This window comes from Taudactylus pleione, unplaced genomic scaffold (genome assembly GCF_031769625.1).
Source record: "Taudactylus pleione unplaced genomic scaffold, aTauple2 ptg000726l, whole genome shotgun sequence".
Lineage (NCBI taxonomy): Eukaryota > Metazoa > Chordata > Amphibia > Anura > Myobatrachidae > Taudactylus > Taudactylus pleione.
Genome location: NW_028285128.1, coordinates 6,590,034 through 6,604,049, shown reverse-complemented (window position 1 = coordinate 6,604,049; position 14,016 = coordinate 6,590,034). Strand labels below are relative to the sequence as shown.

The 14,016-nt window shown below is 42.3% G+C and overlaps 2 protein-coding genes across 8 annotated transcripts in view; one reads left to right on the top strand and one right to left on the bottom strand.

Moving 5' to 3' along the window:
* CENPP (centromere protein P) overlaps positions 1–14,016 on the top strand; it is a 475,725-nt gene that overhangs the window by 318,021 nt on the left and 143,688 nt on the right. The gene's annotated exons all lie outside the window — the stretch shown is intronic.
* ECM2 (extracellular matrix protein 2) overlaps positions 1–14,016 on the bottom strand; it is a 38,735-nt gene that overhangs the window by 21,011 nt on the left and 3,708 nt on the right. For 2 of the 4 annotated variants that reach the window (XM_088456863.1, XM_088456864.1), the window contains exons 2-3: positions 9,294–9,620; positions 3,647–3,835 (exon numbers count right to left, since the gene is read on the bottom strand). In XM_088456863.1, coding sequence (XP_088312989.1) covers positions 3,647–3,835; positions 9,294–9,582 — 478 coding nt within the window. In that variant the 5' untranslated portion in view covers positions 9,583–9,620. Of the gene's footprint in view, positions 1–3,615; positions 3,836–9,293; positions 9,621–14,016 lie in introns of those variants that run through there. The other 2 variants (XM_088456865.1, XM_088456866.1) reach the window with 2 other exon arrangements.

Genomic DNA, 14,016 nt, shown 5'->3' with positions numbered 1-14,016 from the left:
AGGAGCTGCTGCTGAATGGAGCTTGGTGAGTAGGTTATGACTTTTAGATGAGAAGAAAGGATTAATGGGGTGGGTGAGTGTGTGTGTGTAGAGGGTGGAGGACTTGTGTGTGTGTGTGTGTTGAGTACAGACAGGCTTAGGGTGTGTGTGGGGGGGGGATATTGAGTGTTGACATGGTTAATGTGAATATGTGGGGGGTCTAATGAGCACTGGCAGGGTCAATGTTTGTGCTGGGGGTTTACGAAGTGCTGGCATTGTTAGTGGGTTTAATGAGTGCTCCTAGGATAAGTGTGTGGGAGAGGTTAATGAGTGCTGACTCGGTGAGTGTGTGTATGTGGGTAATGAGTGCAGACAGGGTTAGTGTGTTTGGGGGGGTTCATTTTATTTAATGTTGGAAGGCTGAGAGTGTGGGGGATAAGTGAGTGCTGGCCGGGTGAGTGTGTGGTGGGGGTTTAATGAGTGCTGGCAGGGTGAGTGTGTGTGGTGGGGGTTTAATGAGTGTTGGCAGGGTGAGTGTGTGTGGTGGGGGTTTAATGAGTGCTGGCAGGGTGAGTGTGTGTGGTGGGGGCTTAATGAGTGCTGGCAGGTTGAGTGTTTTGGGGGGTTAATGAGCACTGACAATGTGTGTGTTAATGAGTGCTGGCAGAGTGGATGTGTGGGTTAATGAGTCCTGGCAAATTGAGTGTGTGTTAATGAGTGTGGAAAGTTAATGTGTTCGGTGGGGTTAATGAGTGCTGGCATGGTGAGTATGTTTGTTTGGAGGAGTTAATGGATGCTGATGTATATTGGGGTGCAGATGTGTGGCTTAAATATGTATTGGGGCATGGATGTGTGGCATAATTTATTGGGGGCACAGCTGTATAGCATATAAAGAATTTGGGGCATGTGTAGCATCTGTATTGGGTGCATTGAGTAGCATATTCCACAGCTATGAAGCATACAATATACAATGCATCCGGAAAGTATTCACAACGCTTCACTTTTTCAACATTTTGTTATGTTACAGCCTTATTCCAAAATGGAATAAATTAATTTTTGTCCTAAAAATTCTACACACAATACCTCATAATGACAACGTGTAAAAAGTTTTTTTTGCGATTTTTGCAAATTTAATTAAATAACAAAAAAGAAGAACTCACATGTACATAAGTATTCACAACCTTTGCTCAATACTTTGTTGATGCACCTTTGGCAGCAATTACAGACTTAAGTCTTTTTGAATATGATGCCACAAGCTTGGCACGCCTATCTTTGGGCAGTTTCGCCCATTCCTCTTTACAGCATCTCTCAAGCTCTATCAGGTTGGATGGGAAGCGTCGGTGCACAGCCATTTTCAGATCTCTCCAGAGGTGTTCAATTGGATTCAAGTCTGGGCTCTGGCTGGGCCACTCAAGTACATTCACAGAGTTGTCCTGAAGCCACTCCTTTGATATCTTGGCTGTGTGCCTAGGGTCATTGTCCTGCTGAAAGATGAACCGTCGCCCCAGTCTGAGGTCATGAGATGTCTCTGTACATTGTTGCATTCATCTTTCCCTCTATCCTGACTAGTCTCTCAGTTCCTGCCGCTGAAAAACATCCCCACAGCATGATGCTGCCACCACCATGCTTCACTGTAGGGATGGTATTGGCCTGGTGATGAGCGGTGCCTGGTTTCCTCCAAACATAACGCCTGGAATTAATGCCAAAGAGTTCAATCTTTGTCATTGTCTAAAAGTCCTTCAGGTGCATTTTGGAAAACTCCAGACGGGCTGCCATGTGCTTTTTACTAAGGACTCGGAGTGGCTTCCGCCTGGCCACTCTACCATACTGGCCTGATTGGTGGATTGCTGCAGAGATGTTTGTCCATCTGGAAGGTTCTCCTCTCTCCACAGAGGAATGCTGTAGCTCTGACAGTGTGACCATCGGGTTCTTGGTCACCTCCCTGACTAGGGCCCTTCTGCTCTGATCGCTCAGTTTAGACTGCCGGCCAACTCTAGGAAGAGTCCTGGTGGTTCCGAACTTCTTCCATTTACGGATGATGGAGGCCACTGTGCTCATTGGGACCTTCAAAGCAGCAGATATTTTCTGTACCCTTCCCCAGATTTGTGCCTCAAGACAATCCTGTCTCGGAGGTCTACAGACAATTCCTTGGACTTCATGCTTGGTTTGTGCTCTGACATGCACTGTCAAGTGTGGGACCTTATTAAGACAGGTGTATGCCTTTCAAAATCATGTCCAATCAACTGAATTTACCACAGGTGGACTCCAATTAAGCTGTAGGAACATCTCAAGGATGATCAGTGGAAACAGGATGCACCTGAGCTAAATTTTGAGCTTCATGGCAAAGACTTTGAATATTTATGTACATGTGATTTCTTAGTGTCTATTTTTTTTTTTATTAAATTTGCAAAAATCTCAAAAAAAACTTTTTCCACTTTGTCATTATAGGGTATTGTGTGTAGAATTTTGAGGACAAAAATGAATTTATTCCATTTTGGAATAAGGCTGTAAAATAACAAAATGTGGAAAAAGTTAAGGGTTGTGAATACTTTCCGGATGCACTGTATTTCTTGCACAGCTGTGTGGCATATGTATTGGGGGCACAAATGTGTAGCAAATTATGTATTGGGAGCACAAATGTGTGGCATATTATGTATTGGAGGCATTGATGTGTAGCACAATTATGAATTGGGGATACAGCTGTGTGAATTTGTGGCACAGGCATATTATGAATTCGGAGCAGTGTTAAAGCACAGTGTGGTTTTGGGTCTCTGTTGTGTCGTATATTAGTTGGAGCATTTCTTTATAGTATATTATGAATTTGGGACCCTGCTCTGTGACATATTGTAAATTGGGGTCACTAATGTGTGATATAGTATGAATTGGAGGAAGCAGTGGCGGTGGGTGAAATATTGCCTAGGGCACCCAGAAACCTTACATCGGTCCTGGTCAGATGTATTAATGCACCCTCTTGTATCAACACTTGCTATCCAGTACTGCTTTAGTCTAGTAATGAACTGTTTTGGCTGGATCACGCTATGATGGTATACATACGTCAGATTACTGAGTACTTGCATGAGTAGGGGATTTAAGATGACACCCCTTAGAAACTGGTACGGTAGGTGAAATTGTGTGCCACACTAACACCCACCTACTCTGTTGTTCATGACAATCTTAATTCACTGATATCATCAAGTAGCCACCTGGGACAGGACTCTGTTTGACGGTGTTCAGGATTTTCTTCATATACTTAAATTTATCATACCATGTATTATATATAAAAAATTACAACAAAATAAAGTAAAGCACTGCTGTTTCAAAAGCATTGATGCACAAAAACGACACCCGCATTGATACTATTGTCTGAGAACAGGTAAATGTATTGACTTAATTTGACTGTTGTCCAATCAATGTTTAAAATCTATTCAGATATGTGGATTCCCACACGCAGTTTTGGAAGAATTTGGTCTTATTATTCAAATATTGTCTTACACAATAACCGCTTGTATGACAATCTTTACTCTCCACTGCAACATTGTAGGTGTTGCTCCCCTTTAGTTTAAGTGAGTATCACATTAGTCATAAGATTTGTTGTTAGATTTTACTATACAGGCAGACTTGTAATAAGAGGGTCACCTGGTGTTAGACAAAGTAAATGACTCCATACCAATATCGCTGCATACTGGGCAGCATTCACCATCATGGGTCACCGTCATGGGACACGACAGAGGAGGGCAGATTGTCTCATCACAAATCTCTTTCCCATTAGAACACATGCAGGTAATACAAGGCTTGGGAGACCAGACAGCTCTGTCATACATTACTATACCATGTACCGTGCAGTGACCTTTCTTTACTAAAAGAGAAAGAGAACAAGACAATATCATTCCCAATTCCCTCTACAATTAAGATGTTCTTCCAACAGGTGTTTATTCAGTTATCAAGCTAGAACAAAATAAATTGTTTTATTTATCTAATGCTTTTGTAGTGTAATAGTTTGGCATTGCAGAATTCACTGAATTATATTATTTTATGTCATATCAGAAGCCAGACTAAATGTCTGGTAATGTGGGAACATCAAATAGAATTACTTTATATTATTCCAATACATTTGGTATATTACTTCTAGATGGTTTAACAGGCCTATTGTAACTGTAGAAAATGATAATATAGAGGTTATTATTGACAATTTTGATAGGAATTTGAAGGCTTACTACTTCATGTCACAGTACATTTAATCTGTTAATATTTTAGATTTTTAAGATGTGCATGACTAGGGACCGAACACTATATTGTTGTTAGAATTTATCTTCTGGTCATTCCAATATCCCCAGTTTTGAAGTAGTTTCGGTTGGGACATAATCTGTTGCCAACAAGAGGACCAGAGTGTTCACAGCAGCACAGACTGTTTCAGGGGATGAATGTGCTACAGAGGCATGTCTATTATGGGTGCAGGGTGTCTGATGCACACGAGGCCATGGATCCAGGGGTCCCACAGCATGCAACCAAGGCTGATATGCTACCATGCCCAAGCAGCACCCCCCACTACCACCATACTTGGATCTGGCAGCACTATCTTTCTGGTGATATCTTCAGAAAGATGGCACCTGCACAGGAGCCTGCAAATAGTGGCACTAGGCCAGAGTCTTTGATTTCTTAACCACAAGTGCCATCTTTCTGAATATATATGTGCATTAAGAAATTCATCTCCTTTCCCTGATACAATAGGTCCCACAAAGCCACTTATATCTGGTATGTTCCTAAATGTCTGGCTGTGTCGCCAGGAAGTTACTTTCCATACAGTATCTAACATACTGTAATTCCTCCAAAACTCAGTTTACCAGAAACTACAATCATCTCATAGTCTGTATGAATTACGCAGGCTGGTGAAGTGGGAAAAAATGGCTTTCCGTTTTGAAGAGTCAATTAAATTTGCAAGTATGCCTTTAGTCCAAGAAATCTAAATGTTTGGCAATAAAATGAAAACAGCAGGTAGCTTCCAAAAATTCTGTATCCTGGTATGGAGAGGACAATTGGTGCTCAAGAATATAAACATTTTATTGTCTTTATCCTGTTTTTTTGCATAATGTTTCAAATTGGCAACTAACAAACATAGCATGTAGCAGACATTTTTCCTTATTCTAAATAGAGAATGATTTTGTAGTTTTGCCAAAAATATCTAAGCACATATAAATGTGGACTACGTTTTTTTTCTCCTCATAACTTTTATTTCCTAAGTAAAGTAATAGTCATTCCATTTTCTCCAATCCCCCTGAATTGCAGTGTGAGGAAAATTTAGCATAGATTTCCTACTAGATGGTAATGTGCGCAGCCAGAGATCGTGATGTCAGGCAGCACATTGCTATGAGTTGAATTTCCTGCAGTGACTCCATTTCAATCTTTGAAGTCCATGGTTTGACTTCCACACCTTTCCTTCCACTTCTCATGTGCTAATTATTTCAGTCTTCATTTCTTTGTGCGATTGGAAACCAATGTACAGTTAAAATCCTAGCCATGACCTACAATCCCTCAGCAGTCTCACACCTCCTTATTTCTCTCCCTTAATCTCCTTTTACTCCCCCAAACAGACCTCTGGTCTACACAACCTCCTTCTTTGTTCCTGTTTGTTTGGTCACCTCCATCCACTCCCAGCTCAGATTTTCTCTAGTTTTACAATAGCTATTTAGAGCGGTCTTCCTCATGCCCCCAGCCACTCATAGCATCTCCTAGCTTTTCAATTATTACACTAAATTTAACTCTTCAGATAAGCACATAACCTCATGGTCCATAATAGCTCTACTTATCTGATCTTTCTGCGGTTTGTACACCCACAGTCTTATTTACAACACACACTGAGGGCCTGATTCAGACCCGCACGCGAGCGCTCGCAAGCGGGTCGATGGTGCCCTAGTACGCATGCGCACGACGGAGGGAGCTCGCATGCGCGAGACCCGAATAGCGACGGCCAAGCTGTCGCTATGGGTCTCGCACCAAAGGGGGCGTGCTGTCGATGGTGAGTGACAGCACGCCCCCTTTGGTGGGCGTGCCGGGGGCGTTGCTGCCCAGACGGAAGCGTTCCCATGGAAACGCCTACCGTCTGGGGCCGGCCCCACTGACATCACTAGTGATGTCAGTGGGAGTGCTTTTGGCTCTGATAGAGCCAAAAGCACTCCTGGGCTTGCGGCAGCGAGACCCTACCGCAGGGTCTCGTCGCAAGCCCGATATTCGCGACCATCGCGACCATCTTTTTGGCCGCTCGCATAAGCTGTGGGCTGTCACCCACAGCTAGCGAATGGCCGGAGGCCGCTCCAATTTTAGGTAGGAGGCCCTGATTCAGAGCGAGCGCTATTGTCAGAGCGGCTCTGAATCAGGCCCTGAGTCCATATTCTGTTCCCTCCCATTTCATTATCCCCCTTTTCCTTTAGATTTTGAGCAGGGGAACTCATTCTTGTTGACTCATTGGAATACATTTTAAATCCATGAAATTGTCACAAGATCCTGTTTTATTTGCTTTGTAAGGAGCTGTAAAGAAGATGTTGGCATTTTTTTTTTTTAATAATAATAGTTCACTGATGAACCCAGCTGTTCAATTATGTGTGGGCAGCTGTCACTATATCCATTAGGTAATGGGTCACTTGGATTGCATGAGGAAATGATGTGGTCATTGAACCTCGTGTTTAACAGCATAACTGATCATTTATAAATTATCCACGTGGAAGCTAGTGAGTATACCAGATTCTCTTGGTCCACCTTTGCCATTAGACCTCTCAACCACAAGATACATAAAATCTGAATTTTAAGCTTCTCAAACCTTAATCTAAACTACCATGCTATAATTTGCCAGCCACTATTCTTCAAGGTTCTGTCTGAATCATCATTCTACACTGGAATATACACTTTTTTGGAGTCTTCCGACCATTATGTGGCTTTGTTAATTAGAGTTTAGTTAGTTTCAGAGAAACACATGAAGAGCCAGGAATGTTATGCAAATCGTCATGCAGTATACAACTGAAAACCACTGTTAAGATTGAAGGAAATCTGAAACTGGCCAGAATATAAATTATGGTTTATATATTACTAATGCTGGGCATACACTATACAATTATATGTGCAATCTGGCTGGTTGGAATGAAAATCTGGTAATGTATGGGAGTAAATGACAATAGTCATGCTCACAAACACTGAAAAACAGACAAAAATTGTCATTCAGACAAATTGGTTAAATCAAATGAATTTAACCAATTTGAACAATAATTTTTGTTAATTTTCCAGTGTTTAAGACTATATGGTCGATTGTCATTGGCTCCCATACATTATCAGATTTTCATTCCATCCAGCCAGATTGGACAGATATCTGACAAATAATTGTAGAGTGTATGCTCAGCATTATTGTTTATATTTAAATCTATACATGCTTTCTAATAACCACCTTTTATTTCTGTTTATAAGACTTATCCCATGGTCCCCACCTAGGTATTCTCTTCTGTATCAGATCAGCTTCACGCTAAGGCCCTCATTCAGAGGCGGTCGCAAGAAGCGATCGCTCTCTCTGAATGAGGGCAGCCACTTCCTTTTTTTTAGTGCGGCCTCCTAGTCGCTAGCTAAGATGTGGGTTACCACCCACAGCTTCAGCAGCCGACCAGGGTGATGGTCGGGCTGGTCAAGACCATCATGACCATCAGGGCTTGCGTCGAGACCCTAAGGTTGGGTCTCGGCAACTGCAAGCCCCAGGGAGCTTCCTGCTCTGATCGAGCAGAAAGCTCCCCACTGACATCACTGATGATGTCAGTGCGGCCGCCCACAAAACTGTAGGCGTCCGTTTTTTGAAACCACCCCCCCGGCCCGCCTACAAAACGGGGCGAGCTGTCGATCACCATCGACAGCCACCCCTTTTGTAGAGAGCTCCGGAGTGAGAGAGTTTCTCTCTCACTCCGGGGCTTGCGCACGTGCAGTGCGGCCGCTGCGCATGTGCAGAGCTAACCATCGACCCGGTTGCGAGCGCACGCGCGTTTGCGACCAGGTCTGTATGAGACCCTAAGAGTGGTATCCAATTAGCCCCAATATTAATTTGGGGGTGAAAAACGAAGATTCTTGGCGACAATCTCTGTTTATCACCTATGTTTTTTTTCCCCCATATCCTATTATTTCGGACAAAAAATTGGATATTTCGGGTGAAAATACATAGGATCCGTGATAAGCTCACGGACCTATGTGTTCTCACCATTGCGGGGGTGAAAAAACGTCGCTTTCGTGGATTCGTTTTCTGGACACATCAGGTCCCAAAAAAACCCACGATAAGTGCCAGCTTCAGGCGGCACTTTGGGGCTAATTGGATAGCCACGTGATGATCCATAGTAGTGCTATTTTAGCGCAGCTAATTGGATACCGACCTCAGAGGTATATTTATTAAAGTGTGAATTTTTAGAAGTGGAGTTGTTGCCCATAGCAACCAATCAGATTATTCTTATTTATCTAGCACCTTCTAGAAGATAGCTAGAATCTGGTTGCTATGGGCAACAACTCCACTTCTAAAAACCCACACTTTAGTAAATATACCCCTTAGCCTCAAATCTCTATAAGCAATCTGTTTACCAAAGCTTGTATTACACTCGCTTACAGTATACTACTTACAATGCTACAACCTCTAGTCTATACTGTCCTAAACTCCTCTCTATGGCACTCTCGTTTCCCTTGTCTCACCTCTGCCTTTTTCTAATAGATTACAAGCCCTCTCATGTTGTCAAGTCTGTATTTATTTTATCTTCCTTTTATGTCCCTGTTTAATGTATATTCTTATCCACTGTATGGTAATATGGAGCAGTACATCAATGGGGATAAGTACTGTAAGAACATGAATGCACTGGGCAGATATTTAGCCATATTTCCACAAATATGCATTTTTGTAGATGGCTTTTATTGACAGGCCCTGGGCAAAGATCACATTTAACTCAGCTATTAAAGAATGCAGAGTATAGGCAGCCAGCAATTTATTATGAACTAGTGACACTAAAGCACCAACTTTCATTAAAATGCATCACTGGTGCATGAGGCACATCATAAACATAAAATGGTCTGTCTACGCTTTGTGCTGCAAACAGCTAAACTTTAAAGTCCCCTGTTGTAATCTAATAAACGGCAGCACTTTTTCTTTTCGTACCAATAGTTGTGTATGGGATGATTTGGGATTTATCTTCCATTGTTCAATATTTAGAATGGGCATGTTACATAGAGCTATATAAGTGGGAAAAAAAGCTGTGACCTAGAAATATAAATTGATAAAAGATGGAGCTCACCTCGGACATATCATACAGTACCTGGCAAAATATTGTAGCTTGGTGCTTGCTCGCTGACCCCTAGTACGGCTTGTAGTAAATGCACTATGGTATCATCCCCATTGTAGAAAGGGACATTTGCTGCAGGAACTGGAATGGGTGAGGGTTGGATCAGTTGTTGCCTTCTCGCTGGACTCTTTGACGACACTCTTCTGTGTCTGTTCAGGTTTCTCCTTCTCTGAGTTCTTGCAGGGGGGGAATTTTCATCTTGAGCCCAGCCGGTATACAAGGCAACCAGCAGAAATATACAAATTAGAGAGCAAGTCCTCATCTTCTCTTTGCCTAGCCAGCAAAGCTAATTACGTCTTCCTAGGAATAAAGGTACAGATAATAAGGACATGCTCAAGATTGTTTGCAGAGATTTTGCAACACATGTACTGTGGGCAATGTGTCACAAAGCCATTTAAATAAATTTATGCTGGGTACACACTAGGACGGCCGATCGGCCAGAAGACTGATCCGCCATCCGAGCGGCTGATCGCTAAGCTATACACAATTAACAATAAACTAATTGATATGTTTAGGCTGACATCACAACTGGGCGGGCATGTACATTTGTCCGTCTAGTTCAGATGTCCATGTCAGCGGTCCCTGCAGCAAGTGGTCAGCAGATCGCCCGTACACACAGCCAGATGCACCAGTATATCTTCAAGATATATCGTATACGCTGTGCTGCAGGGCCGACCTGATATGTCTGTGAATGACGTAGTTCACAGACATATCAGTTATACATACCCGCCGATGTACTCACGATATATTATATCATTCATCTATCGAACAAACGATATATCGACAAGTGTGTACCCAGCATAATGGGAAGAAATTACATGTAAGTAGTTATGTACTAATGTGCTTTAAACTCTTCACTATTGAGGGTTTTCTAACCCCTGTGCTGAGCCTATTTAGGCAGTATTTGCACTAATCACATTTAAACATCAGTATCAGTAATTTATTTGTGCAGGACTGGCACAAATTATAATTTTTATTTTTGTTATTTCCAGAAGACTGAATATGCAGAATATAGTATTCATTTGTTTATATCGTCTCACCCTGCAAATAAAATGTATCCAAAATATAGTATGGTAGATCAACAGGGCATACCATTTAGAAAAGAGGACCGACCCCTGTGTTTATTGATGTCAGGATGGGGACGGCGAGTTCTTGACTACTTAATGTTTTCTGTACAGTGTCATTGTCTGGTGATCATCAATCATCAAGGATTTTTTTCTCGCACTCTTCTATGGGAGCAAGGAGAAATCCGACTAAAGTGCCAACCTCGAGGCTGTTTTCCGCCTTAGCATGGCGCTAATGGCCTCGCGGCCGCACTTTAGATGGAAAATGTCAGTCCTTGTGACTAAACACCCAGGCATTCTCTGACTTAAGTTGTAATAGTCGGACTAAACAGCGCGCTGAATTGAATAGCTCCGGGACCAACTTCCCGGCACTATCAACAGCGCGTTTAATTGAATCACCCTCCCATCTTTCTCTGCCTCTCACACTCTCTCCTCCGTCACTTTTGTCAAATCTCTCTCTTCCCCCTTTTCTTTCTCTTCCCCATACCAACACTTTCACCCTACCTTTCCTCTTTCCCCCAATGTCCTCGATCACATATCCTCATTCCTGTGCATCACTGATAGAGCTCACACCAATTGTCATTACATTCCAACATGATGACATATTATATAATTACACTACTGGGTTATGAAAGTGGTGGGACAACTTCAAAAACTAGCGAAATAAGGTTCTGGGGGTGCTCTAAGAAGGGGCCAAGTGTTTTTAGGGTTGCAGGTGCTTTTATGACGGAGGAATTTCACTTTTATTAAAACTTCACTTTAGAGACATTAAAAGATGCTTGCACCCATTTTCAGGTACCTCTAATTTGCCAGGACTACTTATTTTCTCCAAAAAATACTGCTTTATGCCATTCTTCACCACTTGTGCAAAGACGCCAATTAGTGGCAATTGTACCAACTTAAATACCCCAAATAGCTTTATTAGGACTAATCAGGGACTACTACATTGATCCCCAATGTTTCAGCATCTCTTTGGGGGTTCAGGCTGATTTCCCCGATTCTGACACCACTTTCCGTCTGTTTTGGCTTTGCGTGTCGCTGTTTTCGCATCTTTTGGAATTGAATACGGCAAATAGCAGGGACGCGCATGAAGAGTTTCCGTGGGCAAAAGACGCAATGTAGGCGGAACTTTATCGCGGGTGCAAAACTAATTGAATACCGCCCTATATCTGCATCAAGGCCCTGATGATGATTATACTATAATTGTGATGGGTTCTAGATATCCAAGCATTATAACCGTCTTATGGAGAAAAGCCACAGCATTGGTATACACAGGGGTATTCAATATGAAACGTTAACTTCACTGTCGAAGTTAACGTTTCATATCTGAGTTTTTTCCTGCGTTAAAGTCTGGGGAGCGCTCCCGGTTATCCCCTTATTCAAAATAAAATTAACGAAAGCGGGAAACTCTGAAGTTGGATTTGTGTAAAGTTAATAATTTTTCCTTAAATAATTGTAAGACCCCCCTAAAGTTGTAAAAACATGGGGGAACACTATGGGTACCCCCGTTTTAGCCTTTAATTGAAAGTCGGGGATTTAAATAGCCGCAGCAGGTGTTTTTTTTCCGACATTGAAGAAGTGATGCAGAAGAGCACTTAGGTTATTTTTTTCGTTTTTTTAAGTGGTCCCATCAAATTTGGGGTACATGAAAATGGGTACTAGCATATTTTTAAGTCCCTAAGGTCAGTTTTTAAAAATTCTGCATTTGTGCACCTGCCGCTATAATTCTATTCTAGAAAACACCTGCCGCATACTTGCAGAATAGCCCTGAACCTATTTCCCTATTGTGTAACAATTTTTTCCCATTTTTTTTTTTCACCCCAATTTTTTTATTCATTTTTTGGGGTGTCCCTATTTTTTTGTAAACTTTTTTTGACACAGTTCTTTTTTAAATGTCAATCTCAGGGGTGCAGGCTATTTTTTTTAAGCCTGCACCCCTAAACCACAATTCTGCACTTTTTTTCGACACCTATTCAATGGTGAAAAGTTATCACCGTTTTTTATCAAAGACTTTTCAAAACTGCGATAAGTCTTTGAAATTGAATACGGTGTAAAACTAAAACCAGTGATATTAACGTAAAAAAGTTAAAAAGTGCGATATTAACTCAAAAAACGATGTTATCGCACCCATATTGAATACCCCTAATTGTGTTCATTATAGCACCCTGCATCTGTCACAACCCGTGCAGTTTTTTTTTCCTGCCTGTGGTGTCGCTCTCTGCTCTGGTCTGTATCTCAGTATCAGCTGAGTGCTCTAGAAGCACCAGAGCAGCAAGTGACATCCCAGGCAGGAAAGAGGAACTGCACGGGTTGTGGCAGATGCAGAGTGCTAGAATGAATACTAGGGGGTAAATTTACTTAAGTGCGAGTTTTTAGCAGTGAGTTTTAGAAGAGATGTTACCCATAGCAACCAATCAGATTCTACTTAACCATACTTGCCGACATTTAGCTCCCTCCTTCCGGGAGGGAGCTGAATGCCTGTATGCAGCAGGGGGCGCAGCCGGACAATGACACTGTATTGGGGGCAGAGTCGCGCGATCGCTTCATCGTGGCCCCGTCCCTCTTCACAATGGCAAAATTAAATGCATTGTGAAGCAGTAGGGGTTTCTATCACTAGTACAGGGCAGTGGTGGGGGGGTGCGGGAGCAGCACCCGATATTCGGGAGGCTCCCGGCCAAATCGGGAGGGTAGGCAAGCCTCTACTTAACATTTAACTAGCACCTTCTAGAAGATAATAGCTAGAATCTGATTGGTTGCTATGGGCAACATCTCTTCTAAAACTCACTTCTAAAAACTTACCCCCAGGTATATGAAACACATGGCAAATCTTATTTGGAACTACAATAATAATGCCCAATATATAATTTACAAATTGCCATTCTTGCTTGTGTACAATTGTCCTGATTCAGAGATGTATGCTAATGCAATCGAAGCCTCGATACCATACTCAGCTGCTGTCCCAAATATGCTAATACCTGCAGCCACCTGTAAATGTATTGATGCCCATCCGTGGCTTCACAGATCCAAGCAAGTGCGTACAGACACGCAGCGGGGGTCCTAGATCCTTTGATAATCGACCATCTGAGTAACTCTATGGTCATGCAGAATAGCTACAGGAACTGAGACAATGGGCCCAAGTTTTCTGCGTACGGGATGTCAGTAGTATGATTAGACACTTCCCAAAAACGTCCATGACACCCCTGCGTTTTTGCCGCCAGTCCCTGTAACGAACCCCAAACAGTCCATCAATGTCAATCACTTTACAAAGAAATCCTTACTGCGAGTGGCATTGCTAAGGTATCTTGGCACGTGACAACAACGCATGCGCAGTCGGCAGATAATCGCTCAACTGCGTAAATATCGGCATTGCGTCCACATCTGAATCAGACCTAATATCCTGTTCCCCTTTGTGATGATCAGAATACATTACATTGTGCCCTATTCTCTTGAATATCATAAAATGCTCTTTTCTAGTGACCAGTATACAATGCACAGAGCCCACTTGTCATGACTTGTATATAATTCAAAAAGCCTAATTCTGATGACCAAATAGAATGTATAGAGTCTGATTGTGGTTACTAATATGCAATTCTAGAGCCCCATTCTGGTTACTAATATACAATGCATAAAGC